A 25,397-nucleotide genomic window follows, 5' to 3' on the forward strand; every position below is an offset into this window, starting at 1 on the left:
AGAATAACTAGTCAGAGGAACCACAATTCCAAATTCAAGATTTATTTTAAAGTTATAGGAACCAAGACAGAGTGGCATTGGCAAAAGGATAGACACATAGATGAATGGAATCAAATACAGAGCCCGGAAATGGACCCATACGAATACAGTCAACTGATCTTTGACCAAGAAGCACAAGTAATTCAATGGAGAAAGGATAGTGTTGTCATCAGCTGTGGCTGGAACTGTTGTATGTCCGTGTGCAAAAAAACGTGAGCCTTGACACAGACTTTATCCCTTCACCAAAAGCTAACTCAAAATGGATGCTAGACCTAAATGTAAAACACAAGATATAAAATTTATAGAAGAAAACATAGGAGAAAATCTAGCTGACTTTGGGTTAGCAATGAGTTTTTAGATACAACACCGAAAGGATGTTCCATGAGAAAAAAGAAAACTTCACTAAAATTTGAAACTTCTGCTTTGAGAAAGCCATTGTTAAGAGAATGAAAAGTCATGCCACAGACTGGGATAAAATATTTGCAAAGCACATTTTTATTTTTGAGTTGTGGCGTTCTTTGTATATCTAGATACAAGTCACTTATCAGATGCATGATTTGCACAAATTTTCTCCCGTTCAGTAGATTGTCTTTTCATTTTCTTGAAAGTGTCCTTTGAAGCATAAAAGTTTTTCATTTTGATTATATCCAGTTTATCTATTTTTTTCTTATACTGCTCATGCTTTTGTTTTCCTACCTAAGAAACCATTGCCTAATCGGGGGTTATAAAGATTTACACCTATGTTTTCTTCTAAGGGTTTTATAGTTTTAGCTCTTACATTTATGTGTTTGATACATTCCGAATTAATTTTTGTATATGGTGTGAGGGAAGGGGTCCAACTTCATTCTTTTGCAGATGGATATGAATTGTCCCAGCACGTTTTGTTGAAAGGACTCTTCTTGCCCCCATTGAATTGTCTTGGCACCCTGTTTAAGATCAGTTGATCATAAATATGGGTGTTTATTTCTGAACTCTTGACTCTATTCCAGTGCTGAAGGGTTCCTCAGGATGCAGGACTTTTTATGCTAACACCAGGATCATCTCGGGCAAACTAGGATTTTGGTCACCCTACAGCTAGACAGGGCTTGACCAAACACTGCTTGCCTTCCTCTCTCTAACTCCCCTAACTCTGCATTTCACTGCTTCCCAATCCCTCAACCACTGGATCCATCCTTCTTTTTGAATTATCACTATAGAAGTTATTGTATGCTCACGGAAAGAATTCAAACAACATAGAAAAGTGCCAAGCAGAACGCAAATGACTCCGAACTCCCATTCCTACTCTACAGAGATAACTACTGTTTCCACCAAAATATTTGACCCATACCTGCATCTTTCCTTTTGATAAGAACACAGGTGGAACTGGAACATGCATACAGTTTAACAACCGGCTCTTAAAGCTGGATGATGTCCGCTTTATGATTATACCATTAGTTATTTCGTAATACCCCACAGATCAGCCTTTAAGTGTGTTGGAGACCAGAAGCTGACTCTGAGATGGAGATCCGCATGGAGTACGTTTCCCAGGGAGAGACACCTGTGGGAAGCCAGGAAGCAGGACTGAACAAAGGGAGAGTTTGGACGGTGATGCAGTCACACCAATGGCCTCAGTCGGCTCCACACTCTGCTGAGGCTGGGGTGGGCCTTCAGGGCTGTGATAACTTGGCAAGAAGGCCAGGCCTCTGTGCCCCACAATGACCAGCCATCGCTGGCGGCTGCCCCCGAGAAGGGAGTGTACCTTAGGTGAGGGAATCTCCAGTGCAGGCAGAGGTGAGGGCTACGTGTCAGCAGCTGGGGGACTAGACCTTTCAGGCCTGGGGCGTCTGGGTGGCACAGCAGAGCCCACTGCAGACCGTCTCTAGGTTTTTACTGTTCCAAACAAGGCTGTGAACGTGCCTTTCTCTGCAAGATAACGTGTCTGCAAGACACAGCCCTGCCTGGCTGGGTCGGGGTGTGCACTGCATTCCTCCCTTCGTCCTGGCAGCAGCCACTCCATCACCCAGCCACGGCTGCCTCTGGAGGGTGGCATTCCTCTCTCTGCTCAGACCCCCTGGGCTGATGGATGGGAAGGCAAACTTTGTCCCTTCCCTGTGAACATGTCACTGTTGCCCCCACGTCCCACCTGCACCAAAGAAATTAACTCCGAGGGACCACATGGAGAATGGGAAAGGGTTTAGGCCCATTTTGTGATGAAATCCTGTGGGTTATGATTGTGCTTCAACATATATTACTGAGGCCAGGACTTGATGACTTTCAAAAAGTCTTCAGCCTTTAAGTTTGCTAACAAGAGTCACCAAGAGGAATCAAATGCCTTTAAAGCAAATTTCTAAGCCTATCAGTGGTTTGGGGGTCTCGGGGGTGGGGGGGGAGGTGACAGAACAGGTAGGTCAGCTCCATCATGCAGATACCATATGGTAGACACCTGTGCCCACATCCTTGCTATTGAAATGGACAGGGGCCACCTGGGGTAACACACCCCAGCAGGCTGAGGTTGAGATGCCAGCTTAGTCCCTGCTAGCTGGTGACCTGGCACATATCACTCACCTCACTGAGCCTCGCTCTCATCTTAAAACAGGAATTAAGGAAGCATCTTTGGGCAGCGATGTGTGCGAAACGTGACAACGGGGCCTGGCGCACGGTGTTTCTCAGCAGTGGGAACACTTAAAGTCATGGTTGTCACAACTACACTAGGGGAAGACACTGCCTCCAGGGCACAGGGTGTTCCCTGCCATGTTCTGAGACTGCCTGAGTGCGGGGCTGGGAAGGTAGGGCCACCCTGAATAGAGAGGGGCCACTCAGGCACCCTGGGGAACCCGAGGCCGGATTCACACGCCCCCTGCAAGGCTTAATATCAGTCCCATGCCGCCACTCCTGGTCATCACCCCACTTTCTTTGAATCGCAGAGGACTGTGTTCTGGCCTTTGCCTTGGGGGTCATTCTCCAGGCAATGCCAGGCCCTGATTCTAGACAGTGCCTCTCTGCAATGACAAAGGTGCCCCTTATTCCAGGCTGAGCTCCAGGCCCAGAGCCTACAGCTTGTTAACAGACCACGGTCTGAAGGAAGCTCCCCACCTCTCTTCAGCTGGGCATGCTGTCAGCAAGGCCCCCAATGCCCAGCGCCACCAAGGGTCCCTCCCAGTCTGTGCCCCAAATTATTGGGTTGAGATCTTTTGCAATATCCCATTTGGGGTATGGTGGAGACCAAAATTCAAAGCTGAAAATTTGGAAAGAGGAGCAAGATGCCATGGGCACAGAACTGAGCTGCCCCCGTGCCCTGCCCTGGGACAGACCAGGGAGCCTGTGCAGTCCCTTGTTACCTGCTCTCTCCCAAACCCGTCCTGGACGTGGGCCCAGAGGGAATACGACCGGCCCAACACTTGAGGGCTCACATCTAGAGGGAGACAGACAGTCTTGGACATCTGTCTTACCCTCTCTGGTCCCCCCATACCAACTGGGTGTCCAACAATTCAATTCAATTCAATTCAATTCAATTCAATTGGGACACTAGCCATCCAGAATTAGGGTAGACCCTGAGGGTTAAGGGCTCAGGCTCACAGGAGCTCAGGCTCACAGGACTACCCCCACTTCAGACACTAGTTCCAGCCCTGTAATCATGCCTTGGTCCTTCTCGATGCCAGCCCCAATCCTGAAGCTGTCTAGGGGCTGCCAAGAGTCACCTCAGTAGCATAGACTCAGCTACGGTTGAAAGGGTCTTGTTAGGAATAACTAAAGATGCTCCTATCACTCAGGAAATTCCAGGAGGTTTAGGAGCTGTGTGCCAGGAACCAGGCACAAAGGCCAAATGCGTATTTCCCATTACACACACTCTCATGCGAGTGTCCTAGAGCTGAGGACTGTGTTTCTCCTGCGTTGGGTCCTTCCACGGTGCTCAGTGCTGGGCTTTGTATAGCGCTGGTTATTAATAAACATGCACGGAGAGGAAGGGATGGAATACCTGCCACCTTCCACGAAGGCCCGGTGATGTGGCCATGGGTTTGGAACAGAGCTTCAATTCTGAAGGCAAAACCTCAGCAAGCGTCAATGTAGCCCTTCCCAGCAGCCACCACTTATTGAAAAGCTACTCGGTTTCAGTACCTCTTAGCAGCATCGTCTGTTTTTCACAAGTCTTTACAATGGCCCCAGGAGTAGCTCTCCTTAGTCCTGATGAGGCCCTGAGAGGCTAAGATTCTGAGGGCATCGGGATTCAGACCTAACCTGTTTCTTGCCAACACCCTGTTGGGTCTCCATGCTGGGCTCCCGGGCTGGAATCAGGACCTGAGAAAGACAGAACCAGCAAGGCCGGGCAGGGACAGTCTCTGTTATAACTGGATAGGATTTGGGGGTGGGGTGGGGCTGGCTCTGGCAGGATGAAAAACCACCTTATATCTCAGCGGCTTCACGTAGTAAGCAACGTTCTCTCCTGTGCTCACACAGTCTTCTGCGATCGGTTGGCATGATGCCGGGGGGCTGGTGAGGAGGTTCTCGCTCACATTTGTGATGGTTGCTAGCTGTCAGCTGGGGCAGAAACTGGGTTGAAGGAGCCATGTGTCTTTCATGAATGCAAAGAGGCATTTTTGCAATCAATCTACCATGGAGGGGACATGGCTGCTTTTAAGAATCCAGGCGCCTTTGCCCAGGTCTGTCTTGGGGCTGGATCTCCTGGTGGTAAGCTAAGCTTTTGGGGAAGCACTTTCTGTTCTAGGTGGCACGCTGTGCACATAGGAGTCCACTCCTTTGCTGGGACCCTGGGGTGGCTGAGTGTGGGTGGGTGTGGAGCCAGAGACTATCTCCCGGAACCTCGAGGCTGAGACACCATCAGAGCTTTCCTCCCCCTGGTTTTGCCTGAGCTAGAAGGAGAGCCCCGCAAAACAGGTGTCTATGTGGCCAGCCTGGTGGCGCAGTGGTTAAGTTCTCATGTTCCGCTTTGGTGGCCCGGGGTTCATCGTTTCGGATCCCAGGTGTGGACATGGCACCGCTTGGCAAGCCATGCTGTGGCAGGTGTCCCACATATAAAGTAGAGGAAGATGGGCATGGATGTGAGCTCAGGGCCAGTCTTCCTCAGCAAAAAGAGGAGGATTGGCAGCAGATGTTAGCTCAGGGCTAATTTTCTTCAAAAAAAACCAAAAACAGGTGTCCAAGTGTGAGTGTTGGGGGGAAGCCCCTCCTTTGCAGAAAGGGGCAATATGAGCACCATCTGGTCTAGTTCCTGCTAGAATCGGCCATCTTTAAGCTCTAGGAAAGCACATCACAGTGGAAATGCAAAATAACAGCACCGGAAGGAATGGCCCTTAACTTGAGCATATTGTAAATATCAAGAGTGTGTTTTTGAAGCCATTTCGTGTATTGCGATGTGTCCTGGAGCAGAGTCATGTTATGATTAGGATGGAAGTCCTGGAGACAGATGGGCCTGGATTCAATTCCCAGCCCCACCCTGATTCCCACGTGACTCGGTAAGGCTGCTCGCCAGCCCCTCAGCCACGGGATCTTAGGTCCCCATCACATCAAACTCAGAGTCCCTGCTCCACAGTGTGTGTTCAATAAATGTGATTTGATAACAACCTAAATCTCCACCCCTGCTGTTAGGAAGGTGTCACGGGAAAGCTCATTAGTGGGGACTTCCTCCATGACACTCATTTCCCAACAGCCCTGCGGGAATTGTTGTCCCTACTTTACATATGAGGATGCTGAGGCTCAGAGACAAGCCACTTCCCATGTTCTCTGAGCTACCCATAGGCTGGTGAAGGACTCGAACTCCAGTCTCGTGGGCCCCACAGTCTAAGTACCCTCCATGCCCCCAGGCCTCCCTGGTTTGACTCTTTCTAAAAGGCCCCCTGTCACCAGATACCACAGGAGCATATGTCACAAGGCATCCCCATGTGCTTTGATAGACATTTCATCTTCTCTTCACTCAACATTGGGCTTTGGTGTCATTATCCAGAGAATCAGCCTTATTTCCAGAGAATGACAACTGTTGTGAGGAACAGGGCCTCCTGTTAGGGTTAGAACGTGCTGGAATCCTTTCACCCTAAGCAAGCTACTCAACGTGCTTCCTTCTCGGTGACATGAAGACTCATCTTTCTCCGAGTTGGCTCAAAACAGCTCTCTTTCTGTTGATCCAGTCACACACTCTCAGATCTGAAAGATGCCATGGAAGTTATCTCATCCTATCGCCACATTTTCCGGAACAGGAGCTGATCTATGGAGGGGAAGCACCCTGGTTGAATGGGACTCAGAATGTTGGGATGGGGCCCAAATTTCAGGGCCCAAGTGTTTAACGCCTACATTTTCCTGGACTATCCAAGAGATGTCCATATACCCTCTCATTCAGTCCTCGCAACTGTCCTTGTCAGATGTCCACATTTTAAGGAAGAGGGAACAGAGGCGTGGAGAGATTGACAGATTTGTCCCAGGTCAAGCTCCTGGGCTGTGGCCAAGCTGACACTGGGAGCGAAGTGTGACTGCAGAGGCTGATTCAAGAAGAGTAACCGAAAAATGCACGCGCCAATCCCAATATGGAGGAATTTTATTTCGCATGGAGAAAAAAACATCCTAACCACTAGTAAATTCAGGAAGTGGTATTTTGCTATCAATTTGACTTCCTGTTGAGAAATGTGAGAGCAAATGAGTCACCATGACCCTCTGTGCCAGGTTCCTCTTTTTGGGATGTCCCCCCGAAACGTTCTTGCTGTGGCAGTTTCGGTGTCAACCCCCAGCCCTCCCTGGAGACTGGATTGGGCTCCCCTGAACCAGGAACTTGGTGATGGGTCCAGATTTCTTTAGCATCGGGGTCACTGCTTTGCTCCAAAGCATTCCGAAGGATAGAGGTGTCCCCTGACCTGGATGAATGAGGGGCCCGGTAAGCAGTCTGTCATTCGGTCACGGAAAGAAGCTATCACTTTACTGTGTTTGGGACAGAAGTGATACACCTTCTCTTCACAACCCCTCCCAATCCCAACATTCAACTGAGACACCATTGCAAATTTGCCCTAGATGGCTCAATCCTTCATGCCACGGATGGTTATTAAGGTCCTTCAAGACACAAAGCTGTACCAAGGATGATGCGCTTTCTGGAAGAACCAGTAGGAGAGTTAAGACATGCTCGCAGAGATAGAATCAACCTGCTACTGTGCAGGCAGCCTTCCCTCACATTGCCACGCAGAGAGCCCAGTCTGCTCTGGCCAGTGCTGGTGACCAGCTCGGGGCCGGAGGGAGCAGCAGGCACTTCTAAGGCCCCTGGGCACAGACGCGGCCAGGGCAGTCTGCCGCAGGCTGGTTGAAGGTGGGAAGGGAAGGCAGAGCACGTTGCAGGAGGACCAGATAGACGGGGCAGTTGCCACAGGTGGCCAGGCTAGGTCAGCGGTCTGGTGGTCCCTGGGAGGCCACAGAGGCACATTTTGTGAGTAGCCACCCTGGACCAGAGGCTTTTGCTCTTAAAGAGGGGGCTGGCATGTTGACTAGACTTTATTATTGACCAGAGAAAAAAATTATGAGAATAAACGTTGAGGATGGGGAAGGGCAGGGAGATGTGCCACTGGTGGTGACGAGGAGCCTACCCCGTGGGTGCAGCTCCCCACATCGGGCAGCAGCAGACTGTGGCAGGGGAGTGGGGCTCGTGGTCGGCAGGGCTAGAGTGATTTCCCGGGCCTCGTGGCCTGTGGCTGTGATGGTGGGCATGTGTGTGTGAGGGTCAGCCCATGGGCATGTCAAACTGCGCATCACACCACATGTGGGTGGGGCCAAGTTCATGGGGGAGTGTGAGCCCGTGTCTGAACCTGAGTGTGATCATGTGCCTGAGAAAGCGTGTGTGTGTGCACGTGTGTGTGTGCATGTGTGTTACCTTAGCAGTCTCCTACGTCTGCCTCCCCTGTCTCAGTGGACCATAGGCTCTTCAGAGCAGTAGACTTATCTGTTTTATCTGTTTAATAACGGGCATAAAGGAAGGCACAGCCTGCGTTTGGTGGAGGGTCAAAAATGTCCCAAGCATCCTGCCATACACTTTAAATTCCTGATCTCGTTTAATCGCCATAGCAACCCTGGGAGGTGGCTATGACTGTCCCCATTTTAATAGCCAAGGTGACTGAGGCATCAAGAGACGGAGTGGCTTGTCCAATCCTTTCAACCAGTGCCTGGTGGTGCCGGATTTTGATCCCAGGCCTGTCTGATTCTAAAGCCCAGGCCTGTTCGTGCTATCACACCCCTTCCCATAATATGGCAAACAGGAACCAAGAAAGACAAAAATTAACTAGATGGTAGAAGGTAATCAGAGTGTTTGGATCGGCAGAGGGTTGATGGGAGCTGTGCACCCTGGGCACTGGTCTTTGGTGTGTCCCGAACTGTAGCAGCTGCACATGGTGAGCAGCGGCCTCGGTGAGGCCATCTCACTTCCTCTGAAGTCACCTCCCACCTCTGCTCCCTATTGTATTCGCTCCAAGAGACTGACTGTCGAGTGAGTTAGGCAGAGCAGTAAACAGAGAAGCAGTGTTTGGAAAGGTGTGGAACCTTTGGCTAACACACAAGCGTCGTGTGCTGAGGAGGCCGGAGCAAGCTGCAAGCCCAGGAGGCAACTCTGCGGATGTGCGTGCAACTGAGTCTTACCTTCATCTGTAAGGACACAGATTGCTGTACAGCTCTTCCTGAGGATGTGAACTGTTGCAAGAATGTCTCTTTCCCTATCCGTATGACAATGCAGGCTTCTGCCCCCAAATCTTGGGAAAGAATGAACCAGCGGTGGTTCTTCCCAGGGTTGATTGGGTTGTCAGTGCACAGCTGGCTCCTGCTCATCGTGAGCCATGGAGTTGCCGTGCTTATGCTCACTCTTGTACGTGTCCTTATATAACGCTTGGCAGTTTGCAAGGAGCTTTCACAGGCACGGCCTTCCCACCTCTGCATTGCCCTTTGGGATAGGTAGGGCAGAAATTATCATCTCCGTTTGATGGGTGGAGGAACAGGCTCAGAGATGTTAAGGGACTTGCTCAAGGTAACTCATGATCCAGACTGGTAGAGCCAGGAGTCAGACTCAAGTCTCTTGCTCTTCATCCACTCAGCTTCCCACCATGCGATACTCAGGGCTGTTTTCACCTGGCTGGGGCGATCACTTCTATTTTCCTTCAGCTGGGGTCTTGATCCTCTCCTGCCTAGACCATCCCAACCCTTCTATTCAATTCTCAGCCTCCAATACCCTTGACAGAGCCACCTTGCGCTGCTCTGGGGCCACACTGGCCATAAGCTGGGCTCTGGTGTAGAAGATGGACAAACCCAGAGGCTGTGGGTGAAGAGAGGAAGTGTTGATTCTCCCACAGAAGTACAGAACCAAGTGGGTAAGGCGCAGAGTAAGGAGTCACCCCTCTGCCCCTAGACAGAGACATCTAGGACCAAGTTTCACATTGACGTCAACATCCATGACAAGGCGTCCCCCTGGGGCGCTGGCCGGAACCGCCACTGTGCTGGGGCTTGATGCCCAGGCTACATATTTTGGCTATTCTGGGGTCCTTTGCAATTCCATATAAATTTTAGAATCAGCTTGTCAGTTTCTACAAAGAAGTCATCTGGGATTCTGCTAGGGATTGTGTTAAATCTGTAGATCTTCGTGGGGAGTATTGACATCTTCACAATGTTAAATCTTCCAATTCATGATTGTAGGATGTTTTCCCATTTATTGAGATCTTTTTAAATTTCTCTCAACAACATTTTGTAGTTTTTAGAGCATAAGTTTTGCACTTGTTTTATTAAATTTATTCCTGTATATTTTATTCTATTTGGTGCTATTGTGCATGAAATTGCTTTCTTTTTTAATTTCGTTTTCAGATTATTCATAGCAAGTATGTAAAAATACAATTGATTTTTGTATATTGATCTTATACCCTGCAACGTTGCTGAACTCATTTATTAATTCTAAGTTTTTTTAGTGGATTCCTTAGAATGTTCCATATACAAGATCATGTCATCCGTGAATAGAGATCGTTTACTTCTTCCTTTCCAGTCTGGGTGCCTTTATTTCTCTTTCTTGCCTAGTTTCCCTGGCTAGAACCTCCAGCACAACGTTGACTAGAAGTGGTGAGAGCAAATATTCTTCTAAGTCTGTTGAGACGTGTTTGGTGCCCTAGCATTTGGTCTGTCCTGGAGTGTGTCCTATGTGCCCTTGAGAAGAATGTATATTCTGCTGTTGTTGGGCGAGGAGTACTACAGGTGTCTGTTAGGTCTACTTGGTTTATAGTATTGAGCAATTCCTCTATTTCCCTATTGATGTTCTATCCATTATTGAAAGCAGGATATTGGAGTTTCCAATTACTATTGTTGCACTGTCTATTTCTCTCTGAAGTCTACTTCTGTTTCATGGACTTTGGTGCTCTATTGTTAGGTTTAATCTGCCTATAATTGCTATACCTTCTTGATGTATTGACCCTCTTATTCGTGTATATTGTCCTTCTTTCTCTCTTGTAATAATTTTTGTCTTAAAGTCTATTTTGTCTGATTGTAGTGCAGCCATTCCAGCTCTCTTTTGATTTCTGTTTATATGGAATATCTTTTTCAATTGTTCCGCTTTCAGTCTATTTGTGTGTTGAATCTAAAGTGAATCTCTTTAGACAGCGTGTTGCTGTTTTTATCCATTCTGCCCACCTCTGCCTTTCAATTAGAGAGTTTAATCCATTTACATTTAATGTAATTACTGATAAGGAATGACTTCTGCTATTTTGCTTTTTTTTCTGTGTGTCATATATTCTTCTTTTTCCTCAAATCTTCAATCACTGACTGCTTTTGTGTTAAATAGATATTTTCTGGCATATTCTTTTCCTTGTTTCTTTTACTATAGAATTTTTGGGTTATTATTTTGGTGGTTGCCTTGGAGATTGCATCTCGATTTATAACAATCTAGCCTGGATTAATACCAAGATAATATCAATAGTATATAAAAACTTTTCTTAATATCTCCCCCTCCCACTTATGTTGTTATCATCACCCAGTACATCTTCATACATCGTGTGCTCGTCAATGTACATTTATCATTGTTGTTTTATGCAGTTATCTTTTAAATCATATAAAAAAAGGAGAAGTTGTAAAGAAAAATACATTAATACTATCTTAATTTACCTAGACCATTCCTTTTACTGGTGTTCTGTATTTCTTCGTGCACATTTGTGTTACTCTCTAGTGTCCTTTCATTTCAGCCTGAAGGACTCCCTTTAACATTTCATGTGGAGCAGAGCTGTAACAGTTGACCATCTTAATTTTTGTTTATCTGAGAATGTGTTAATTGCTGATTCATTTTGGAGGGTTAGTTTTGCCAGGTATTGAACTTTTGGTCGACAGTCTTTCTTTCGGCACTCGGAGTATGGCATCCCACCGCAGGCTGAAGTATGGCAGTAGGACTGCACCAGATACTCAAAGGGCAGCAGTGGACACCTGGACAGGAGTTGGATTTTGAAACAGATGAGGATGAAATAAAGGATGGAAGGAGAGAAGTGTCTGCCAGAGTGGGAGGGCCACATCCAGCAGCACCTTCTGCGTGTGCTGAGATTATCGGCCATCGTGACCAACAAGAACCTCACCCAGGACCTCAGGCTATGGAAGGCTGGAAGGCAGCCCAAACCAGCAGAAGCCGGACAAGGGAATCTAGTGGAAGTATATCAGAGATTTACAAAATCTTTTGGGAGCTGGAGAACCAGGCTTCAAAAATGGACAAGAAGGATGATAGTGCCAGAGGCCCTAAAAGGAAGAAGCACAACGATCATCTTTTCACAGGAATAGTGTAGTCTGGACACCCCTACAGGGCACCTCCACTGTGCTGGGAGGCATCATCGTCACCGCAGGACATTGTCACTGCCGCCAGTGCTGGGAAGCCCACTCTAACCATCTCTTAGTCTTTTCCTGACACACTTAACATTAGATCAAAGCCAGGCAGGGGTATCAGATGGGCCGAGCCTAGGTCCCATGGCCTCAGCCCACTGCCTGCAGGGCCAGAGCAGGTCTCTTCCTTCTGGCTTCCAAAGAGGACGATGAGGTTGGGTGGGGATCCCTCCAAAACAGGAAGGGGCTAGATGACATACAGCCCCAAACGAGCTCCATTCCGCTACAACAAATGAGGTGAAGGGAGGGTGTAATTCTGAGAGCAGGGGAGATGTGAGTGTGTTTGCCAACTTGGAGAAGAGAGCCCGTGAGGGAGGGAGGATTAAAGACACAAATGGAGGGGAAATGACTGGAAGAGCAGATGGAGGTTACTCTGTGCCCAGGGGGAGGGCTGGCGGAGCAGGGCAGGACTCCTGACCTTGGGGAGAGGGTGGAGTTAGAGAAGGCGCCTGGGAAGTTTCCGTTCTTTCCCTCCGCTCCCATCCCTGCCTTCCCACAGCAAGCAGGTGTTGGCACTAGGGAGCTCACTTATTTTGCAATAACGCAAAACCGGCCAAAGTGGAGATTCATCGTTTGCTAAAATCTGCCTCTTTCGGGCAGGGGAAATCAGTTCAGACCTGATTGCTTGTTGGAGCCATGTGAGGACAGCGGTTGCCATTCGAGCCTGGGCAGGCCGAGGCTGGCATCACCCCACCCCTGGGTCCCCTGCCCCTGCTTCAGAGGAAGGGTGACAGCTCCCTGGAACCTCAATGCATCCTGTTCCCAGAAACCCACTAGTGAGGTCACATTTCCCTCTTTCCTCTCAGCCTCTGACTGCCAGAGGCAGGAGCTCCGCAGGGGCCCCTGGTGGCCCCGGGCTGGGGTCTTCCTGTCACCTCCCACGGTGCCTGGAGGGAGCCCCACGCGCTCATGGCAGGGCCTGGACCACTGTCCCGTCCACCCACTCTCAGATAGAAGCTTTTCCTTCTGAGAAACCCACAGTGAGACCTTGCAGCCAAATAAAATCTTTATCCGCAAGCTGTCCAGTTAAATGGGCAGCCCAGACAGTTGACCAAGTGGGGCAGAGAATCTTAGTGAGTAGTATTTATCTGAACCCAGGGTTCACAGAGGCTTAAAAATGAGGCCAGTGAGCTCCATAGAAACCCCATGCGGTCGACACAGCTGAGCTGTTTAGGTTCCCCTTCGAGAAGGGACTCGCTGTCCAGCTGCGAGGAGTGGAGTCAGCTGACAGCCGCCAGCTGTTCCATCTTCCAGGGTCAGCCTCCGCTTTCGAGCCAACTTCACGCTGTTCTCGGGTGGCCCCCAGCCAATGACTGTGCAGCGGCGGCCCAGGTCACGCTCTTCTCCAGGAGACCCCCAGCCAATGACTGCGGAAGGCAAAGCACACAGGCCTGAGCACCGCCACCCAAAGCCAGACCCCTCCTCTGGGCCCTCACCTTGGGAGCTCCCCGGGGGGCTGGCAGAGACACCATCAGGTTTGCTCGCCCTCTCACACGCCTCGCCACCGCCCCCCCCAAGTCCTGCGTCCCCGTCTTTCCTCGAACAGGTGTTAATCCCTAGTAAAACTCTCAGCTCAGCATCTGCCACCAGAGAACCCAGCTGGTGCACCACTCATTCATCCACCCACACACACTATGCACCCTGGACATCAGCCGCCTGGACATTTGCTACTGCAGAGTTACAAGCGGGTGTGTGGCAAGTGCCACAGTGGAGGATGGAACAAAAAGTTAGGGAGTCTGAACTGGGTTCGTACCCCTAAGCCACCCCCGTGCCACAAGGGGTGCAAGACTCAAGAAAACACGCCCGAGGCTACAGGTCAGGACTGAGGGCCTTTCCAGGTGAAGCTTCCCTGTTGTGGTCGGGCCTGGTGTGGCTGGTGGTTTTCCAATGCCCAATCCTGGATTCTGCATCTCTGTCTTCTCACTCTCTGCCCGGGATCCTGGGACACCAAAGACCCAGAAGAGGAGGCGTCCAGAGCTCTAGACCCCTCCTGGGGGCCTGGACCACGGATGGAGGAGCATACAATGGACTGCAGTGCGTGGACAAGACCGAAATGAAAAGTCAAGCTAAGTGTCTGGAGGAGGCATTGGGCCACGGGGCAGTGACGGACTTAGGTCTCAGGCAACAGGACTGAAGCCAGGGACAGCGGCCCAGGAGGGAGGCCCTGCCCTCTGGGACAGAGCAGCTGGTGGCACTCAAGCGCCCCATGGTGAAACCAAGGATACGCTCGGAGTACCAGCAAAGTAGGGCCACCAAAGTGGCTGCAAAGTTCACCTGTGATGAATCCCGCACAACTTCATAATTAAAACATCTGAAAAGAATGTTTTAAATTCAGCATCCTGTAAGTCTTGTTTGTAGTTTATATTTAAATTGTGAGTTATAATATTTCGATTATGGGTTAATTTTTAAATGATGGGCTAATTGTGGGTAATAATTATGGACCATTTAAATTTTTCTATATTTAAATTACGAGTGAGGTCTTAATCGGGTCTGGCGGGAGGCATTTTAGAGAGTTCCTGTGGCCTCGTTTGTGAGTGATAAGGGAGCTATTAAAGGTGAGAGCTCTAACCTTGGGGCACTGAGCAGGGAGGTGACACTGGGACAGGGTCTAGAAGGATGCGTTAAAGTCTGGTAGGTGAGGGAGGGAAGGTCGCTGCAGTAACAGAGGACCGACTGTGTAATGACCCTTCCTGTCATGACCATCCGAGATGTTTCCAGGTTGACAGTGGGGGCTCCACTCCACTCAGCCGTGTGGGGAACCAGACGTGAGGGCCTCTGCCATCTTCTGCATGGGACTTCCAAGATGGCCCCAGAAAAGGGCAACAAGCGTGGAGGAGGGCCAGGGGGGTGGGGAGGAGTCCTCTGGGCCGGACCTGCAAGGGGCCATATGGCATTGGCTCATAACCAACAGCCAGGACACAGTCACACGGAACCGCAAGGAGGCTGGACCACGGAGAGCATCTGCGTGTCCCCAGGAAGCAAGGAAAACAGGTGTGAGTGGAGAGCTCACATCCTCTGCCCACAGCAGGCAGTCGCGTGACAGGGGCATGCAGAGTGGTACCAGCTAGTCCAGCACACCACTGGGATGGACAGAAGTGACCTGCTAGGGATCTGGAGCATCAGCTGCCTGGCGACAAGGATAGAGCGCACTGTAAGCGGGAAGTCAGGGGACACTGATTCTGGTGACCACTGCGCAGTCATCTCCAACTCAGGGTAGCAGTGTTTCCCTCCTCTGCTTCAGAAACAGCCCGCTCTGTCCGCCCTGCAGCTTCTGGAACAGGGAAGCAGGGCTCTGCTACCTATATGACATCTTAGCAAACATTAGAGAAAGGCTCACCTCCTGGTAGCAGATTCCGCTCACCCTGCCAGAACGCATGGCTTTGCCAGCCCAGCCCAAACCCAGCCCCACTGCCCCCTCTACTGGACACCTTTGTGCAGTGCACAGGCCGTACAAGGTACCTTGACTGCATGGAATGGAGCTGTCTCCTGTTGAGGCTTGGGGTGGAGGCCCCTTTCCACTTTCTGACTGGGAGACTGGCAAATGTGCCCCTCTCTGAGAAGGAGCCTCCCTCGGGGTGATAGCAGGCAAAGACGGCCTCCGGTGGCCCCAGGCTCGAGGACATGCAGTCATTTTCTAAAGCAGTGGTTGTCAGCCTGGCCGTACATTGGATCCCGGGAGCAACTTTTACATCTCTGATGACCGGCTGCATGCCAGACCAGCTAAATCGGAGCCGCTGGGGGTAGAACACAGAAATTAGTTTTCCAGGCTCTCCACTGTGCAGCCAAGGTTGAGAACCACTAATGTGAGGCCATTCTGGCTCTGGCCAATGACACTGGTGGGTGACCATTCCCACCAGGAGGCATGTGTTTCAGCAGACGCCTTCTGGAGAGTTCTGTCCTCTCCATCCTCTCTACCCACCCTTCAGTGCGTCACGGTGCCTGGCCCAGAGCAGCCCTTAAAAAAAAGGCTGAAATGACCCAAGGCAGGAGACCAGCGAGGGACACAGGACCACTGCGGGTAGGCGCAGTCAGTGGGAAAGGGGTCACTCTGCTGCAGTGTGAGACCTGGGTCTCCCCTCCTCGGTCTTGGTTTCCCACCGGTAAGTGAGGGGAGTGGGGCTCTTTTTTCAAACAAAAGCCAGCAAGCTCAAGAGATGGCCTTGCCCGGCGCTTGTCCCCACCCCCCGCTCCCTCCCTGCAGCGCCCAAGGTACCTAGAGGACTCCCCCGGTCCTGCACTGCAGGGTTTGTAAACTTCAGGAAGGAGGGGATGCTGAAGTCCCTTCCAACTGGACCCCATGGATCCCTTCATCCAGAGAAGCACTTGGAACGTGGTCTGCAGGCAGAGAGAAGGAAAGTGCTACTTTCCTCCGGCCCCCCCGATTCTCGGGTGCAGAGTTGGGACCAGCTCCTGCCCTCTTCCCAGCTTACTTCTGGGTTGGAGCCCAGAGCCTCTGTGGTTTTGTCCAGTTCCAACGCTGATCCCCCGAAAAGCAGGGGGTAAGCACAGTGACCTAATGTCATGGGGGGTAAACAGCTGCACAGGAAAAACGCCCCGGGCGTGGTTTCTTAACCAAAACAAGTGTGACTGGACCCAGACTAGGTCCTCAGGGCATTTTCCTGCCTCTGGCTGGGAGGAAGTGGTCCAGGCTACATTACTCAGAGGGCTTCACGATTGCTCAAGACATTGTCACTGGCCACAGGACCTGGCTCTGTGACCCGGATGTTGACATGAGATTTCCCAGCTCTGTATCCTCCACCTCCTGGGTGGCCGCTGTCCCAGCCTGACCCAGCCTCTACCTGGCCCGAAAGGAAAAGGAGAACGATTCTGTCTTTCGGTGCTGTTGCTTGGATCTGCCCATCAAGTCAATATGCCTCATGGGGTTCCCCGCCTGAGCCCAGCCTGAGGCTTGGGGCGAGGCGTGCAGGAGGGGCATTGGGCCCTCTAAGGGACACAGATGAGAGCCCTGGGGAAGTGCTTAGTGGCTCCTTCTGGTGGTAGAATCAGGACATTTCACAGGGGACTTGCTCAGAATGATCAGGCTCACGTGGCTGAAACACTTGTGGGAAAGGGCATTCCAGAGAGAGGGAACTGCTCGTGCAAAGGCACAGAGGCACACCGGAGCAGGGGCTGTGCGTGCAAAGGCAGAGAGGCACACAGGAGCAGGCGCTGTAGGTGCAAAGGCACAGCGGCGCACCAGAGCAGGGGCTGTGCATGCAAAGGCACAGAGGCACACAGGAGCAGGGGCTGTGCTTGCAAACTCACAGAGGTGCACCGGAGCAGGGGCTGTGCATGCAAAGGTACAGAGGCACACCAGAGCAGGGGCTGCACGGGCCTATGGTTGTGTGCAGCATAAGCAAGAGATAGGTCTCAGAGGAAGGCCTGCACAGTACTGTGAAAGGCCTTGAATGTTATATCAAAATACTTCTTCATCCCTTCTGAGGAGTGGCCAAGGGCCAGAATAAGTGACTTGATGCTAAGTAAGACAGCTTTGTCTCTAAGGACAATGCTCTCTCCCGCTTCCTCCTGGCCATTTGAGCGACCACATCCTGGTGACTCTTTTCCTCTCCCATCCTCCCCTACTCTCCAAGGTCCAGACCCTGCCATCTCTAACAGGGACTGCTGCAGTGGGCTCCCCGTGGACCCCAAGCCTCCAGACCCTCTTCCCTCCCAGCTGCTAGAGTTGATTACATATCAATACAATATTTGGGGATCCGTGGACATAGGGGCACCATGAGGATTAGGCAGGGAGCACGGCCATTTGAAGCAGAGAGGTCATTGTTCAACTCTCTCATCTTCCAACTACTGAGAGGATTGAGTGGTACCCAAGCCTGAAAAACCCGGCCCCAGGCGCAAATGCCTAACAAGGCACATGGGGCTATTCCAGGGGCACCAAGGCTAGTCCTCACCATCAGCAAGTTCACTGAGGGCGTTCACGCCAGGACCGGTTCACAGGAGGTGGTTGGGAATTTGGGTATTTAAAGAGACCGCTGCACAGAAAAGCATGAGCTGTAGAGACAGCCCCGGGTTCAGCTCCCGGCCCTGACAGGAGAGTTGGGCGACTCTGGGCAAGTTATTGAACATTTCTGTGCCTTGTTTTCTTCCTCGGAAAAGCCGTGATCCTAGTGCCTGCCTCAAGGAATTTGAGAATTCAATGAGATATTGAACAAAGCACCAACCTCAAGGACACATAGTGGGCGCCTAATCAATGATAGCTATTACTGTGATTGCATTTCTTGGGCAATTTTTAAGATCTTGAGGCTGAAACCCCAAAAGCGCCACTCTCCCCTCTTTAGAATGGTGCTGATGTTAAACAGAAACACGGCAATTAGCAGAGAGATTCACTTCTCAGTGTAGGTTTTGAGGTCCCACCGCTTGCGGCCCCCGGAACTGAGTGCTTCACAAGCATCCTTATTCCTGTCACCTTATTCCGGCGGCAGCAAAAGTGAACATCCCTAACAGGCATCTTCCTGCTGGTCGGGTCCTCCGAGGAGCTGAAGGCTGCAGGCTGCAGGCTCCTTCTAACACACACCTGTCTTTCCACGGTTGGAACGGTCCGCTCGGAAACCGTCCCCGGGGCCCTCCGGGCAGGAAGCATCAGGCAGAGCGGGTCCCATTGGACGGGCCTAGAGGGGTCCTCGGCCACCCTCCCGCCAAGAGCGCTCTCCCCCGGGCCTTGCGGGGCGTGCGTCTCCTGCGGGCTCTCGTGCTCTCGGGCTGGCGGCGCGCTCCCCGACCGAGGGCGGACCGGCTCCCGGGCCCGTGCGCGCGCCCCGCCCTCCGCCAGCCGCCGGATCGGGGATGGACAGTGCCGCGCGCTCCCGGGCGCGCTGGAGGGACCGCGGGGCCGCCCCGCCCGGGCCCAGGGATTGATCAGCAGCGGTTCCTGAGCCTCCTAATGGTTCGCTTGGATGGGAATTCGTTCTGGGATGGATAAATAATGCATCGAGGATTGCGTAGTCCAAGGCAAGCCGTCGGTCCGGAGCCAGGAGAGGGAGCCCACGGAGCCTTGCCAGCGACACCAGCGGCCATGGGGGCGCGAGCGGGGCGTGAGGGGCAGCGGAGCCAGAGGAAGAGAAAAGGGAAGTGGACGACAGCATGATCTGCCCAGCGACTCTGGCCGGGCGGCGGCTGGAACATGCTGAGCCCAAAGATCAGGCAGGCCAGGAGGGGTAAGTCCAACTCCCCGGGGCGGATCGTGTGCTTCTCCTGGCTACGGGACGTGTGGGGACACTTAGCCGGCTGCCACGCTGCGGGGCAGAGGGAGCCGGTGTTCTGGAGGCAGCCTGGTGAGCGACGTCCCTTTCGCTGAGGCTCCTCCGGAGTCGGTGGGGGTCAGACCTGAGACTGCAAAAGGGCGATGGCTGGCTTAGTGGCCCAGTGGGTTGGCAGGCTTCACCCTGTATTCCATGTTCTACAGAGTCCCTGGGTTGCTCAGAGTGACCCGATGACAACTTTGGGGAAACTTTGTTCTTTTAGTGAAAGAGAAACGCTCAAGATTTGCCCCAGCAGGCTAGACAAAGTGGCCGTCACTAGAAGGGCAATGCCCTGGCTTATCAGACAGCGGGGTCCGCGTGAGGATCCTGTTCCAGCCTCCCGGGAGGCTGCTCAGCAGAGCCTGCAGGAGCTGCCACAGCTGGGCTGCAGGAAGCATTTCCTCAGGTGGGCTGGAGGCAGCCAGGCGCTCCTGGGAAGCTGCGGGAGAGCAGATCCAGAGATAAGAGATGGGAGTTGGGAGAGCCTTAAAGGGGTGATCCTGCAGCACTGGGCTAGCACCCCAGCCACCCTGTGTCCCTGTAGACTGGCCCCGAGACTCAGGACATGCCCCGGGGCGAGGGACAGCATTCCCCTGGACAGCAACTTCTTGGCCAGGGCAAGTATCATTTTAGACAACATCTATCTTTTAAGAAAATAGAAGGGGTCTCTTCAGACAGCCGGTGTTTGTGGAGCTGAACTTCCCTTGTGAGCGCTGAGCCTGGGGACGCTGGTTTGGCGGTGGGTGGAGCATCTGCTGGAGAGCTTGGAAATAGTGTGAGTCTCGCCCAGTGTGTGTGGCAGGGACCCTCCAGCCTCCTGTGGACTCACAGGCAGCACATCCATCTCGTTAGTGCTCCTCAGGCACTTGGATCACTTTCCCAGGGGGCCAGCCCTCTGGAGTGTGGTCAGAGCCGTCAGGACCCCTCTGTGGGGTGCTCCGGATAGACTGAAAAGTGGGCAGAGGAAGGCTGTGCCTGGCTCTGCTGAGGGATGGGGTGCAATCTGGTGACCACTCAGGCCAGATCCTTAGAGAGAGCCTAGGTCTGCCCTCCCAGTCCTGTGTAACGTGCCAACCACTGGCCTCACGTGGCTATTGAGCACTTGACGTGTGGCTAGTCCAAACTGAGCAAAAGGCACACTAGATTTTGACCGGGCACACACACAGGTGATGACATGGCAGGAAAAAAAAAAGAATGTCAAATATCTCATTAATAATTATTTTATATTGATTACATGCTAAAATGACAATATTTTGGAGATATTGGGTTAAATAAAATATATTCTTAAAATTAATTTCACCTGTTTTTTTCTTTCACTCTCTTTTAATGCAGCTACTAGAACATTCATAATTACGTATGTGGCTCACATTATATTTCTCTTGGACGGTGCTGGCCTAGCATGACCAGTGCGTCAGCAAGGGGGATCTCAGGAAGGCTGCCTTTGAAATCCCAAACTTCTTGCAAACAGATGTTCTAGATCGGTGGTTCTCAAGCAGGAGCCGTTTTGCCCCCCAGGGGACATCTGGCATTGTCTGGAGACATTTTTGGTTGTTCCCGCCGAGGGGCGCTACTGGCATCTAGTGTGTAGAGGCCCAGGATGCTTCCAGACATCCCACAATTCAGAGGACAGCCCCACAACCAAGAATTATCTGGCCCCGGATGTCGGTAGTGCTGAGGTCCGGAAAGCCTCTAGTAGATGATATTATCTGGTAAGATGTGTTAAAAGTTGAGGTTTATGGTGCTATTCATCAGATATTAAAAAGATAATCACTTACCCACAAAAATGTATGATCATAAACCATGACAAGAAGCATTCTAAGAGCATACACTGCAAATGAAGGGTCCAGGGGAGTGAGTGGTGCTTGAGCTGTAAGCTGAAGAATGGCGGGAGCTATCTAGACAAAGGGATGGTCTTGGGGGGAGGCCGATTCCAGGCAGGGAACAGCCTGGGCAGGTGCCATGGGAGGGGAGGGTTGCGCAGGGCCAGGAGGCTGGAGCTGGGGGCAGCAAGGGGCAGCGGGCACGGCTGGAGACCCGGGCAGGAATTGGATCATGCAGGGTCAGGCTCTCAGCTGGTTAAGGAATAACTCTCCCTAGGGACAATTCTGCAGCAACACAGACCAAAATTATATACCCGTGCCTTAAAGAAATGGGGCTCTTGTCCAGACTGCTCCAGACTGGCCATATTCGGGAAACACTTCTAGACTACGCCACTATGTAAATGCACTGGGCCGCATGAAAAAAGCTGGGATCACTTTCTGGGATCGTTAATAAAATCAGCCTCAGTCAGCCGGCTCAGAAGCCTCTGGGGTCCAGCCAAAAGGCTGCTCTGCAGATCGGGGCTTCCCAGAGAACCTTCCCTGGTCATGTTGGCTGTTAGCTTCCTGGAAGGTCCCCATCCAGCCTGAGCGAGCGGCCAAAGGCTACTGTCACATCCTCATGTCTGCTTCCCAGGGAGGGGGAGGTGCCAGGATGGAGACCCTCCCAGGGAAAACCCAACTGTCACTTGCCTGCAGATAGAGCTAACTTTAGTCAACTGTCGTGTCCTGGCTGAGCTCAACTTCCAAGAAGTAGTTAGAGGCGGATGCTGTCAACACACATACACACACACACACACATAAACACACACATGCACACATGGACACACACGAACGCACATACACGCGTGCACACACACACACAGGAGGACGATAATACTTCAAAAGAGTAGAGAGGCATCCAAACCAGCTTGACACGGCTCAAAATGGGCCAATAAATTCAAACAGTGTGCTTGGTTTTAAGTGCATCACACACTTCCAACTGATTTCAGGAAAGTGGGCCACGTTGGTTCGAACCAGCACCTGTTAGTTCAGCCGGCTCAAACTGGTCACTAATTCTGTGATTCTAGCTTGCTCTTGCCTCCCTAGGACCAGTTCAGACCCATCCCAGCTCACAGCCTGTGGAAGCCGGGCCAGGCCATTTGGAACCAGGTGTGGCTGGCCCTGCCCTACTGAGCTCCCCAGGGCCCCCTCCAGGGAGCCTTTCCTGACGCCATGCCCCTGCGAGCTCTCCCCTCCCTGAGCCCCATGGCCATATTCCCAGAGCGGGAATGGATGAGACGGCTCACACCCCTGCTGGTTTTCCCAGAAGAAAAATAGGATAAATTCACTAAAACTCTGTGAATCTATTACATATACAGTGGAGCGAGGCACAAGCCTCTGTGCTCTGTGACGCTTTAAAAATTGCAATTGGTTTTTCGAGATAGTAAGTAAAAACATAAGATAGGTGTACTTTCTCCTGGGTGCGACCTGGATAGAGTTCCAGGGTGAGGACAGGCAGCGGAGCCCAGGGCCATACCCTGGTGCCGCCACCACGTTCTGCCGGTGCTGTGCCCTCCACGCCTCTTCTGCTCACGCCGCCCCTGGGGCATCTGGGTAGAACTGAGTGCGGTGCATCTCCGTCTCTCCAGGCCGTAGTTAGAACGGAGCCCCAAATACTTCACCCTGATGCGGTTCCAGCTGGTTGGGATTGCTCCCCTTTCTGAAATCCCGCTGTCACAGGGCTTGTTTCTTCAAAGATTTGTTTATTCCTCCAGTCTTACTGGAGGTCTCCTCTGTGCCGTTAGCACTGCCCGGCATGAAGGTTTATTGCCCTGGCCTTGTCCTGGTCCACAAGGGTGAGGTATTGGGGCCGCCCTTTTGTTTTACCTCCAAAGAGCTCTTGACTCTGCTGTTTTACTCAGCTTCGTGTCCTCATCCTCCTGCAGCCATTACCATCTCTAACCTAGACCATGGCAATAATGCTCTGTCCCCACCACCACTCCCATCCGCTCTCCACTCCAAAATCAGAGCCATCTTTTCAAATGTGAATCCAGCCGTTCACCCGCCTCCAGCCTCCTCCTCCAGCCCCAACTTGGAATCCTTCAGTGGCTTTCCCATTGCTCTTTGGGTTAAAAGCTAAAGCCCTTACCGTGGTCCACAAGGGCCCCCTCACCGTCCAGCCACTGCCAAGCCTCCAGCCTCCTCCCACTCTCCAAGCTCCCGGCACACTGGCCTTCTTCCTGTTCCTCAGCTGTCCCATGGGCTCCTACCACAGGGCCTTAGCACACCCGTTTCCCTGCCTGGAATGCCTCTTTCTCTCTCTCTCTCTCTGTCTCACACACACACACATACACACACACACATACACGCATACTCCTTAACTCCTACTCACCCTCCAGCTATCAGCTCAGGTGTCACCAGTGGGGAAGTCCTCCCACACACCCCAGGGTAAGCTGGGCCCTCTGCTGCAGGCTCTCCTTTTCTTAGCAGCATTTACCTTGGATTAACTATAGCTGTACCCTCCAGAGTGGGATTATCTGGTGAATATCTGTCACTCCACTGGATTGGGAGCTCCAGGAGGGCAGGGACCATTTCTGGTTTTTAATATCATTATACTTCAAGGACGGGCACCTGGTGGGCACTCAGTATGCATATGTTGAATGAATGAATGAATGAATGGATAGTGGGGAAAGTGTTGGCCTGGAAGGCTGAAGTACTGCCTCTGCCCTAACTGGTCAGGGTCCTTAGGAAAGTCGGCCCCTCCCTTGACTGACTTACATGTTGCACATATTTTCCCAATTGGTTACTTGCCTTTTGCTTTTATATTAGGGGTTTTTTCCCCAGATGTGCAATAAGTTTTTAATTTTTATGTTGTCAATCTATCAGTATTTTCCTTTAGAATTTCTGCCTCTGTTTAGAATACATATTTCAAAATAAAATGGCTATTGCCGTGAAGGAGGCTCCCTCTTTTCGAGGCGATCGTTAGCCCGATGGGCGAAGCTGCAGCAGCTTTGGCTGTCTCCCTCAGCGCGAGGATCGGTGTCTCGGGAGCCTTGATGAATGTGCAGAGCCTGCTCAGTACTTCGAGGATGGAGAGAGAAAGCTCTCCGAGTGAGATGAAGTGCTTTCAGTGGCTTTATCGCTCTTGATTTCCCCACGAGAAAGTAAGCCAACATTTCTTGTGCGCCCTCCGTGCTCAGGTATTCCCACTATGCTTATTTAATTCTCATAACTCCACTACGACAAGGCGTCAGCATTTGCGTTTTAACAGACGTGGGTGGAGAATCATGGGGGCCCTGCCAACAAGTGGTGGGATTCATATCCATGTCTGTCCGACGCTGAGGCCTCTAACCTCTCTCCCTCACCCAGCGCGGGGATTCAAACTATCCAAAGAGCACTGCCGGCGGCCGGCCGTGCAAGCCTCCAAGGCAGCTATTGATTCTTTGCTAATAAGATGCAGTGATGTTTTTAAGGAGACTAGATTCAGACAACTGTTGGAATATTTAAGGTTGAATTATTAACATGTAGTAGAAAACTAAGCAAATGAGAAAACGAGGCAATTATAAACTCCAAGGAAAGCAAAAAGTGATGCATAGCTCAACGGGAACCAGCAATGATACTAGCAATGCAAATTATGAATATTGATCAACCAAAGCTACAGTATAACTATATTGGGAGGATGGGGCAGGGGCTCATGTGTGGTAGGGACGGTGGAGTAAAAGAAAATACTCATCTTTCATAGTGAGAAATCAACAGACAAAAGGGAAAAATCAGGAAGTAATTTGGCATAAAAAACAGACACACAGATCAATGAAACAGAATAGAGACAAGCCCAGAAATTAACCCGTGCATATATGGTCACTTAAACGACAACAAAGGAACCAAGAATACACGATGGGTAAAGGACAGTCTCTTCAATAAATGAGGTTGGGAAACTGGACAACCACCTGCCGAAGAATGAAACGGGACCCGTATTTTATACCCTACACAAAAATTAACTCAAAATGGATTGAAGACTTGAATGTAAAACCTGAAACCATAAAACTTCTAGAAAAAAATGTAGAGTGTAAGCTCCTTGACTTTGGTCTTGATGATGACTTTTGGATCTGACACCAAAAGCAAAAGTAACCAAAGCAAAAATAAACAAGTGAAAGGACATCAAACTAAAAAGCTTCTGCGTGGCAAAGGAAACCATCAACAAAATGGAAAAGCAACCTACTGAATTGGAGAGAATAATTGCAAATCGTATATCTGATAAGGGGTTACTAATCAAAATATATAAAGAACTCACATAACTTAATAGCCAAAAAAAAAAATCTGATTTAAAAATGGGCAGAGGAACTGAATAGACGTTTTTCCAAGGAGGACATACGGATGGCCAACAGGTCCTTGAAAAGGTGCTCAACATCTCTCATCATCAAGAAATGTGAAACAAAATCACGATGAGATACTCCTCACA

At 51.1% G+C, this 25,397-nt stretch overlaps 1 protein-coding gene across 6 annotated transcripts in view; it reads left to right on the top strand.

Annotated features, from left to right (window-relative positions):
• Positions 1 to 25,397, top strand: part of ARHGAP22 (Rho GTPase activating protein 22) — a 188,167-nt gene that overhangs the window by 21,763 nt on the left and 141,007 nt on the right. Inside the window, exon 1 of one of the 6 annotated variants that reach the window (XM_070265059.1) lies at positions 18,648 to 19,055. The exons of 4 other annotated variants lie outside the window; for them this stretch is intronic. In XM_070265059.1, the coding sequence (XP_070121160.1) occupies positions 19,022 to 19,055 (34 nt within the window). In that variant the 5' untranslated portion in view covers positions 18,648 to 19,021. Of the gene's footprint in view, positions 1 to 18,647; positions 19,056 to 25,397 lie in introns of those variants that run through there. One more of the 6 variants, XM_023648279.2, reaches the window with a different exon arrangement.

This window comes from Equus caballus, chromosome 1 (genome assembly GCF_041296265.1).
Source record: "Equus caballus isolate H_3958 breed thoroughbred chromosome 1, TB-T2T, whole genome shotgun sequence".
Classification (NCBI taxonomy): Eukaryota; Metazoa; Chordata; class Mammalia; order Perissodactyla; family Equidae; genus Equus; species Equus caballus.